General features: G+C 38.8%; 1 protein-coding gene across 1 annotated transcript; it reads right to left on the reverse strand.

Moving 5' to 3' along the window:
- Positions 1-1,005: 1,005 nt before the first annotated feature.
- trarg1a (trafficking regulator of GLUT4 (SLC2A4) 1a) lies at positions 1,006-11,529 on the reverse strand. Its single transcript, XM_057351928.1, has 3 exons — positions 10,515-11,529; positions 3,369-3,495; positions 1,006-3,071 (listed from the first exon to the last, which is right to left on the reverse strand). The coding sequence occupies exons 1-3, from the start codon at positions 10,902-10,904 to the stop codon at positions 3,061-3,063; spliced, it is 528 nt and encodes a 175-aa protein (XP_057207911.1). The 5' UTR covers positions 10,905-11,529; the 3' UTR covers positions 1,006-3,060.
- Between the last annotated feature and the right edge of the window lie 123 nt (positions 11,530-11,652).

The following is an 11,652-nucleotide window of genomic DNA, read 5'->3' on the forward strand; positions in this document are numbered from 1 at the left end:
CTGAAGAATATGTCCTGCTAAGACTGCCTTTCGCATTCATCCGCGCGCTAGTGGCATGGAGTGCGCCATAGCAGCATAAGACATACTTTTTTCTTTCTTTAATATGCTATATTATAGACATTAATATTTGTGTTAGCCTTGCAAGCCATTTACCTTTTTTGTTGTTGAAAGCCCAGTCAATTTCCAATCTTAATATCGGGCAATCATAACCCTAACTCTTACTTTTGCATACATTTCCTGTTTTTCCCCCTTGTATATTCTATTTAAAATGTTTCCTGTAAAGCTGCTCTGCAAAAATGCACATTGTAAAAAGGGCTAGAAAGTTGAATTCAGTTGTGGGCTGAGGAGCTTTTGAGGCTCCGTCCAATTGCCCGGTCCCTAATCCAGCACTGTTAAGAGCCCTCCAAAAATTATTGGGCACTAGTAAAACATCCACTATGAAATGAAATATTTGTGGTTTATTTGTACTTGCAAAGAAATCTTTAGTCAGAACACAGTGCTTGTTTTGAATGGCCATTAAAGAGATAGTTAGGGTGGGGCTTCAGTATTGCTTTTTTCCTAGTAATCGTACACGTTGTGAATTGTACAAAAACATACGATTCCTAAAAAAAACTCATACCAATAAGCCACCTCCTTAAACAGTTACGAATTCCTGTGAGATCAGGTTGAAAAGTCATATTCATATTCAGGCTTTGAATAACATGAGAATGTTGATGCAGGAAGATGTCATATTTGTGTAAATAATTTTAAGCACTGTTGAAGCTCGCAACTTAGCAAGCCATAATGACATTTAGGGGGATATGGAAATGTAACATTAGCTGGTTTAGAGCTTATCTACTAACTAAACAGGTTCATCATTTTTTACACACATATTTTTCATTGGTCTGTTTCTTCCCTTGCTAATAAATCCATTTGAATTTTTTATTCTGATTGACTAAGACAAATGCTTTATTCATATCGAAACTTGTGACTAGATTTGTGTAGGTTTTAAATACTGTGTCATTGTGAGTGAGAGAGCTGTTAGTGCTGAGTGCTAGATTGTGGCTCGGCATAGGGCCATACTTCGATATCAGAGACCCGGGGAAGTGCAAAATCAGCCAGTAGATCTTGTGCCATTTCCTTAGTCATGCATTATTTACAACAGCAATAGTCAGGGGCATGAAAAATGAAGCGTGTGTATGTGTGGTTTAGGCGAGAAGGCTTTAAAAGAGAATGCTTTTGTCTTTCTGTCTTTGTGTGGTAAGCTTTACTTTTGTACTTTGTTGCTAATGTAATCAGTTCCTCCCTGGTCCTCCACAGCTGTACAAGATCAATAACTGCAAACGAATTGTGGACCATGCATGTTAATGTTTATTTTGCACTTGCAAAGGTACACAATAACTATGAAAAAACATAGATATACAAGTGAACCAAGATTCCAAAAGTTGTACATAATAAATCACAGTTTTAAAAGACACACAGCAGCATTTTTTGCATCTCATTCATATTGGCATAATGATTATAATGAAGAACATACAAATGATTATAGTCAAAAAAAGGGCTATTAGAGAAGCTTATATTCTAGTTCAGGAGCAAGCAGTCTGTTTCTGGAAAGAAATGCAAAGCACACAAGGTCATACAAAAAGTAGCAGTGGACAAACGTTTTGACCGGATGTGAGATTAGTGCTAACCACCATCAGAATATTGATGTAATATGTGATAAAGTGCTTTGAAATCAATGACGGGGCTGTAAAAATACTTGTATTTCAGTATAAATGAAGCAGATCAATAGATTTCCTGCTGTGTTTGAATATCTTCCTCGGCCTAACCAACTAGCCAGATAAGTGCTGTTATGTATCCACACCTCCATTTTCTTTCTTCTCTTATTTAAGATTGGTAGTTCTGACCCTTTGGTCTTAAATATCAGCATGTCAGTGATGGAATGAGCAATCGCAGAGATGCAATAAACACTGTCAGATGTCTCAAAACGACGTCTTGTACACACAAGCTCTTTATAATTCTGTGTGAAAATAGAGAAGTGTTGTATTGTCAACCCACAGCATGCCTAAATATTTCTATAAATATGTTGATATATATCTCATATTTATAAGTATTAAGTAGGGAGATGACTGGCATTCTGGCTTGAAAAAAATCAGAACGATGAATAGTCCTGTGGTTTGTTTAGCATACTGATGTGAGGATCTTGGCACAGAGGCTGGAATGGTGCTGGACCTTGCATGCCTGTATGCGAATGTCCATGCACCAGCAGTTTTGTTTGGTAGAGGCCTGGCATGCTTAAGTTTTACCTCCAGAGTCTGGTGGCCAGACAGAGCTCTCTGTTCACTTTGTGTCACTTAGAGAATATGGCAAAGACTAGCATCGGGCACACACTAGACAGTAACACATTCCAATCTTTATCCAAACAAAATTAAATATGCTGACAGTCATTGGCTATCCCCATATAAGATCTGGCATGCAAGTGGTCATTTTGGTACATTTTTGTAATCAAAATCTACAAAAGAAATAACCAAAAATCAAAACTCCCCAATGATATTTCCTTTAACTCTGTCAAGCCCTTTAGGCAACAGTTTAGTTGTCCTTAGTTTATCCCTTACCTCGAACTGCATGTATAAATCTTTTTATAAAACATACATCGGTAGTTACGTTGCAAATATATCTGTGCATAATTTTTGAATGCATGATCATCTAGGAGTAATATAAGGTTAAAATACAGCTTGCTGGGCGTACCCATGTTGCAAAGATTCCGAAGAAAAGTCCCGTCGTTCATCGTGTCGTCCTCTTGTCAAAACAGCACTGCATCTCATTTACATAATGCAAGCCATCGCTCTTCTCGTAACGTATGGGGTTTTTGTTTTCTTTTTCATCGAGCATGCTAACCTACTGCATGCAGTTTTGCTATTTAATTGGATCTTATCAGGTTGCTACACTCCTCCTGTTTCTTTTTTAACGTCAGTGGCATTATTTTTACGAGGGAGATTGTTTTAATTATACCATTTGTGATTCATTTTTTTTGCAGTACTGTAGATGGTTGTTTCTGATCCTTACTGTTTTTCCTTTTCATTATCCAGTTACTGAGGACAGAGGAGAAAACACACATTAAAAACCAAGCAAAGCTAAAGAAAAATTGAAACCTATCGTACCCTAATAAATAATTTTCTAAAAATATTTTATGGATTTTGCTAAAATAGTATAATGAAGGCTAAACTTTTTTGACTGTTTTCCCAGCAACCAGTCATCTACACTGTGTAAGTCTGTAGACTGTTGCCTCTTCTTAAATAATCAAATAATTTCAACTGAAATCACAAATCTCAAAATAAACCTCTACCTGATAAAATGCATGAATATAAACAGTGATTCTTTGGGGTTACCTGTAACCACCACGTAGATTATGATAATCAGGAGGCCCAGAATGATGGAAAAACAGCTGAGCAGGCGAGCCAAGCGTCCCAAGCGCCTCGCCCCATCCATATCGCCCTGCTGTAGACTGTTTCTCGACTGTAGCAAAACATAAAAAGATGATTTTAGTTAGAGATAAATATCACTGTATACTCTAAATACAACACCTAGGGACGGTTTCCCGGACAGGGATTAGTTTAAACCAGAATTGGGCCTTAGTTAAATTAGAACATTTAAGTAGTTTTAACAAACATGCCTTACTAAAAACATGTGTGCATTTTAAGACGACACAAAGGCACTGACATATTTTAAGACATGTCAGTGTAAGTTGTTTTCAGTTTGGACAGCTCTTACATTTATTTTGGTCTATGACTAGTGTAATCTGTCCAGGAAACCACCCCTTAATCTTACAAATAGCTTTCTTAACTACAATATGGACAGTGTGATCTCTACATACTTTTCACGTAATAAGTTTGCGATTTCCGCATTTAGGAAGGCAGTGAATCAACAGTAGGGGTCGGAGGTCACGCTGTGAATTGTCTAAGTGATTCGGACACAAGATGGGGTGAGCTGATAACCATGTTTCCTTATTAGTGCAGCCCTATGCCACAGCCACCCATTAGGCTGTTAGTGTACCCTAGGGAGAGCCTCTCCAGTAGACTGCATTAAAGTAATCAATATTGAGCAATAGATCCTGCTGGAAAAAGCCTCTGACATACAGTGGCCAACCATTCTCCCCACACTCAAATGCTAATTCCATTCTGTGTCACATCAGCACGGTTTTTCGTCTTACGGCGTGACGTAATATCACCAGCGCGCTCTGGAGTCTCAATGCTTTGTTTCATTGGCGTGGTGCTGTCCAAGGTGCTGAATTGACTTTTCCTGGATTTCCTTGAGCAATAAAGGAATAGTTCACCCAAAAATGGTCCTCATTTTTTTCTTACTATGGAAAGTCAATGGGAAACATTTTTGCATTGTATTATATATTTGTTTCTGACTATGTGCAATCCCCTGGGATCGAACCCATGACCTTGGCATTGCCAGTGCCATGCTCTCACCACTGAGCCACTTGTTAAAATTAACGAAAGGTGGGTGGACCATTGTGATGGTTTTGGCAATATGTGTTGCTCTATTGTAAAATAAGGGGTTAAGTTTTGATATTATAATCGTGATTTACCATTTTAGTGAAAATTATGTATTTGTCACTAAATTAGGAAAAAAGAAATAACACATCAAGGTTATCGTAGTTAACTTAAACCTAAACTAAAATTATTAATGAAATAAAATGTTTGTCTAAATATTATTTTAAAAAAACTTACACTAAAGTAAAATGATAAATGTGGCCTCAGAAATAAACTAAAACAAGTTTAAGTTGATGCACTACAGTTATTAACTGCAAATAGATGACTAAAATGAAACTATTAATTTTATACAGCAACGTAAATAAACAAATAAATAATAAAAGCACAGAAGCACATAACAAAATAGCTACAAATTAAGCTAAACATAAAAACAAAAAGGATAAAAATAAAAGCAAACTCAAACTATTAATAAAACTGAAAACAAAACTGTAAAAAGTCTGCACTGTATATGGATAATTTAAATAATAATACTTGGTAAACTGACCTTCACCTTCATGGTAAATGCACATCAAACATAGTAAGACTGCATATTGCTTCACATTGAAAGATGTGGATAGGATTACTGCTGTTACACTGGTCTTGTTGGAAACTTAATAGCTTCCCCAATCTTACACATACACACAGTTTTCCTCTCATCCATAGGGAGGCTCAGTTTCAAACTGCAGTGATGTACCTGTTGATTTCAGAGCCACAGTGTGTAAGTGATCCTGAATATTTCTCTAGGTTTTTCTAGTCAATTCTGGTACAGGCACACATGAAGTCTTCACTACATTAAAGATTTCCTCTGTTATTTCCCAGAAAATGTGTTTAATTAAAGCTTTAGTTAAGCTTTAGTATACAAGTTTGGTTTTGTTGTGTTACCTCGCTGTTTTACCATTTTGTGAGCTAAAGCAAAATTATGATCATTTTGGGGGAAAATTGTAAATATTCTAATAAAATATGGTGTTTGACACCAACATACAACAGCACTTCTAGAGAAAAGTGGATTTAAATAAATAGACCTTTAATACTTTAATGTCTAAATGTACCATCACTCTGTAATGTGTCATTTAACTCACACCTGTGACCTGTAGCATTCCGTCTCTCACTAACCTAGCCAGCCTTGCTCAGTTCAAATTCTGCATACTGGCTCTGACATCTTAGCTGGGGTATAATATGTGGCTGGAGCAGCAAAACGTTATTGATCTCCAAGTCTAATCACGGCGAAAAGCCGTATCGGTGCTTTCAATCAGTAGAAGTCTTTAGAAAAAAAAACTAGCAAAATGCCATCTGACTCTTTCGCATACCGATCTCACGTCTCTATTTTATTCACACCTAGCGAAGAGAGTCCATGGTGATGCTGTGATGTTACATTATGGTAGATGGCCGTACAAATGGCTTCCGGCTCTTTGTGTGTTAGGCGCATTTTGCTCGACTGCGGTTTTGAGAAGCTGCAGTAGATTCTAATGGTCCGTGTGTGGCTTTTCTGAGTAAAGGGGGATGTGGTTCTATGACATGGCAAATGGACAACATTGATTCCCTGGGAAGTTCGCCCAGTAATATTTTTCCTGTGAACTGGAAAGTCTTCTGGGCTATTTGTTTGGGTCATCTGACAGATTCGATGACCCACCTTTCTCCTCAGTTCCTCCCTTCTTATTCCATTTCACAGAAGCGCGCACACACCTTTCATCTCTCGCTATCTCCCACTGCAGTCTGGAAGTGAACAGGGGCTCTCAGTGTTCCCTCGGAAGCCTGAACCATTAATTATAAACAGCCATGCCAGCACAGGAAAGAATGTCTGGGAGGAAAGCTTGTGCATTGATGCACGGCATAAGAACCCAAACACACTCGCACACCCACTTTACAAATATGTGGGTGTCCCGGATTCTTTAGCTCACGAAAACATGAATTGATGTAATGTATAGGACACTGTGTGCACTAGTAAAATGCATAAACGCACACGCGATTAGACTATAGAAAGCACACGCCCGTGCGCTTGAAACATGATCTCGCTGGTTGTTTGCTTTCATAATGGGATGTTTCATTCAGCACAGTAAAAACATGATGACGGTGCTTGTTTGAGAGGCAAGCAACAAACATCATAATATCAATATTTTCCAAACGCCATATGGTTATTTTAAAGCATGGTGCAGAAAATGGCGACCGCCTGTCGTCTCAAATTTCTGTTGTAGTGTAACGCAACAAATGCATTTAGTGTGTGAAAAACAAAGCTGTCCGTTTGCTGCAGTTCTGCTTACCATATTTCATCAGCAGAACCTGCCAAGTGTGCAATCGCTGCTTTAGTGCTAGAGATTGCTCGGTCCAATAAAATGTTATGCCTCCACCTCCCCTCTCCCATGCACTGGCTCCTTTCTGCCTCTGTGAGCTTCAACTTACAAGAACATTTTATTTGGATCTGTTAGCCTCTGTAATACAGCTCATTGATTTCAGGGCTCCTGATGGTATATTGTACCTACAACAGCTTGGTAATATTTTGTCAGTTACAATTGCTTTCTGAATCAGTGGTCTCAACAGGTTTTGGTTCATGACCCACATTTTATATATTGAACATCAATTGGTAACCTGACACTGAAGCTTAAAATTAATTATTGATGGGCGTTACAAAGCTGGGTAATTGGAGGGGATGTGTTGGGAAATAAAATTGCTTTTTAGCTGATGTCATCAGTGTTTGTCGAAAGCTCAAGAGGACAAACGTTTGTTTCCTTTGTTTATATGATTCGTAAAGGTTAATAGGGCCATTACAGGATTTTGTGTGTACTTTACTGTAGTCTGGGTTATCTTTTTTTACTCTGCCTAAAGATAAAGAAATGCCATCCAACCTATCTATGTTGGCTTCTGCCCTGCTCAGCACCTATCAAGAGAAATTGTGCAAAACAAAATATATTTAAAAGGTGATAAACGTATTAATTTCGCACTTACTTTGGTTAATTGCATTTTCATATTTGCATTTAGCATCATTCTTTCTGTTTTTAACCCACCAGCTGAGAACTATGATCTCTAGCTATGATCTCAGCAGAGAGGAATTGTGGTTCTACAGCCTCCAGTAATAATAAAAAATAATTTCTATCACAGAAATTCCATTCAGAACTAATCCTAATTGGAATTATCCTAATAGATTTTTTATGATTTCAACACAAAAACTTGATTTTGTTCAGCATGACCTTATGACCAATTCACTCTATGCACGGCCACTTCCGCGTTTAGGCTCAGTTGTTATCTAGCTTCCGGCGTGCTTACCAATGCGTGCTTACAACCAATGCTTGCTAACGTTTTAATATGCTGCCGTTAGGACACAGCAATATTGAGACGTCACACCTGCACGACGAATGTATTTAAAGCTTCTTGAACTCATTAAATGATGTATTGATAAAATATATTAAACAGGTATGCAACAAAAGTTAATATATACTGTATATATAATATAATATAATTAAATGAAATCGCTAGTTAATCAAAATATGCAAATATAATATGCGAATATACGAAAAAAGACCACGCTAGTACCTTGTTTTGCTGTGGGAGAATGCTATACCGGAAGCCCGCGTAAAACTGAGATATGGGCGGAAATACGTAAGCCGCAGGGCGTGCATACAGTGAATTGGAGTTGCTTAAGTTGTCTGTGATCTTGTTTTTGTTTCGTGCTCTTATTTTGAAAATGTTTTGTTTAACTTTTAGTTTCTGTTGATTTCTAATAGTAATCCACATTCTTAAAAGAATAGCCTACATATAAAAATTACTGTGTCTAATTAAAAAATGAAGAGTTTATTAGCAAAAACAGATAACTCAGGTTTTATTTTTTTTAAAGGGGTCATATGACACGGCTAAAACGAATATTATCGTTTGTTTTAGATGTAATGCAATGTGTATACACGATTTAAGGTTCAAAAACGCTGTATTTTCCACATACCATGCATGTTTGTATCTCCTCTTTGCCCCGCCTCTCTGAAACGTGCAGATTTTTTACAAAGCTCATCACTCTGAAAAGCAAGGTGTGCTATGATTGGCCAGTTAACCAGTGCGTAGTGATTGGTCGAATACTGTATGCATGTGACAGAAGTGTAACGCTTCTTACCATATTTGGAACATCAGGTTCCAAAGCAATTGTACTGACAGGTACGGCCACCTTACTTGCGTATACATTTGGGCGGTCTTAGTCAAATCAAACCACAAACTTACACGAGGCGTTTCAGGCAGGTCTGGGTGAGCATTCGCTTTTAGATAGAATGCATCTTTTGTTTCCGATACTTTAATTTTTGCAATTTTACATGTCCAATACATCCATTGGCAACTTAAAACGCACCAAAGACACATAAAAACACGTATTCGTGCCATATGACCCCTTTAAATCATGTTTTTCATTGTTATTTTGTTTAATTGTATTTTATTGTGTTATTTAGCTATATTTATTAGTTATTATTACTTAATCAGAACAACCCAACTGCAGTTTGATAGATATTACTTGGAATGCACATAAAAAAATATTTTTGATGGTTTGCAAATGAACTTCTCAAATATATAGAAACAAAAATACTGTTTCTAATAGAAATTAATTACATGCAGATTCCTATAGCAAAATGTATTTTTGTCTTGTAGAAATAAGCTTACAAATCATGGCCAAATAGTGATGCAGAGGCATTTTTATAGCTGGTTAAAAGGCCAAAAATTGATTTGTCTGGCCAGCTATTGAATTGTGGTCCAGCTCTGCTTTCTGCTGGCACACTGTTGACATGGAAGAAATAATTGTTTGAATTTGCGTGGACTGATGAGGGAGGCAGAAGCTATTTGCATGACCATACGGTCAGTAGTACAGGTGATAGAAGCAGAATATTGGTACAGCTTTCAGTCTGCATCCAACTGATGGTCCTCTAGTGTTTCAGTGTATTTCTCAAACTGTTTATCGCACTAAAACGTTTAGAAAGTTGTATAAGCTTTGAGCAGACAACGGTTCAGATTTCACTTAAGCCTGACTTTGACAGCGTCTTATTTCATTTGCTGAAATTATATGTGTTCGAAAGCTGGTCTCTTGTGACTATGATGGAAAGTTGTATTTGCATGCTGATGGTTATGCACAGAGAGAGAGAGAGAGAGAGAGAGAGAGAGAGAGAGAGAGAGAGAGAGAGAGAAGAAAAGCCAGACGGCCAAATGTCCCTACAGTAAATTTATAGATTCAGGACTTTGGTATATCATTTTTAGTATTGTGAGCTTGTGTGGGACAATGGGAGCAAACACACCAGTTCTCTCAATGGTACCACGCCCTGCAGGAGCACACCCTCAGTTCACTTCCTCAAACCCTTTAATACATTAAACGATTTGTCTATATTTGTTGCATAATTCTAGTTATCCTTAATGCTTCATAAACATTTTTAAAAAGTAGGCTATATTCGGGGCAAATGTGGCATAGCAATCCAAATTTTAGTTATGTAAATAACCATAATCCAAAGCATGTAAACCCTTGCGTCTTAAAAGCAACCTCAAATTATTTTCACCTAACCATATTTAAATAAACCCTCTAATTGGTAAATGTAAATGAAAGACTCTCTCTTTACTTCTTCGGGGGTTTTACACTTTTACGCACTACGTTTGTGTCTAAAGAGCAGCTCGCAAAGTTTTGACTGTAAGTGAGGATGCTTCATTAACATCGGAGGCAGTCTGCACCAATTTTCTGGCGAATGGATCGTCAGCACGCAGCATCCAGCCCATTTACTGCCAGCATATGCAGGGCTGTAAATCACACCTGTCAGGGGGATAGTGGAGCTTGTCTTTGGACTGCGGCTTTCCGCGCTTTGCATACGCGCCAGGGCTATTTGCAAGAGGCATTACTGGAGCGACAAACAATCGTTGTGTGAGTTGCTACGTTCAAGCACCTTCAATTATTGTGTATCATACAAATAGTGTGTATAAACGTGCAGCGCGTACCAGACTTTATTTGAAAAAAGTGCCAAAATATCTCTGATCACTAGCTGGCTACTCACTCACCATAATTGAATAGACCAAAGCGACGATGCTTAGCGGCCACACGGGACAAAAGCAGGATAAAATGACCAACATGAGGTAGTCTTTAGGTTTCTGCTGCTCTTGGACGGTGTTGCCGGTGGATGATGCGCGGCTCAGGCTGATTCTGGACGGCGACAAGGGTGCCGCTCCGAGCTCTCCCGCCGATCCGGATCTCAGCGGCAAACTGTGGCCGTTTTGATCGACATCGAGAGCATTGTCACCGCCGACGCTGACGGTAAACGAGCTGGAGGTCTTAACCCCGGTGGTCTCGGCGGTTGTAAGAAGTTTCTCGGTCTCTTGGGACTCCGGTTTCGTGGCGCCGCTCTCCCCCAGGTTGGATTTAGCAAACTCCGTATCTGTGTTGATGGCCATTCTGCAAATCCAAAAGTGAATATGTCCGAAAGAAAAACTCCCTTTAGATGAAATATCGTTTAATCTTGTCAGTGATCGGACGGCGCTAGTTTCCCATCATTTACTGCTGGACGAACAGCTCGTTCTCCAATTTAAAATGGAGATGATTACTTATTTAATTGATATGATTATGATATAAAAGTCTGATAAAAGATGTCCCGTAGTAAACTAATCAAAACAAGTCAGAAAGCCACTTGGAAATTAACGCGTAAAACAACATAAGTATCCTCCCATTTCGATATGATCTTCTCCTTCCTTCGGTCGGGTTTAATGAATTTGGCTCAGTTCCGCTGGTGGGGTTTTCAGTCCGGATCAGAATGCTCCTGATCTCCTCTTGAGCGCCCACACACACACTGTACTAAACCACAGAGAGGCGAGTCAGTCACTCACTCATCTAGAGTTCAGCATTTCCATAACACACCATAACAGCATTACCCAAAGAGCTCAGTGCCGAATCAGTTTTAACGTGGAAACGATGAAAAAGCAGGTGCCCTGCTCCACGGGAGAGTCTTTTGTCTGTTGTAATGTTGCAGGAGGAGAATAGCTGGTCAGTACAGTGCGAGTGCGATGTCTCTCTCTCACCTGCCTCAGCATCAGTGTGATGATGGAGCGGCAGGGGTGCACTGGTCCTGCAGGACTTCTCATACAACACCGACACTGTTCTTCCCCAGAGGATGCTGCAACACCTCCCTGTATCTCTGTGAGCCAT

The sequence above is a fragment of the Triplophysa rosa genome, linkage group LG14, assembly GCF_024868665.1.
Source record: "Triplophysa rosa linkage group LG14, Trosa_1v2, whole genome shotgun sequence".
Lineage (NCBI taxonomy): Eukaryota > Metazoa > Chordata > Actinopteri > Cypriniformes > Nemacheilidae > Triplophysa > Triplophysa rosa.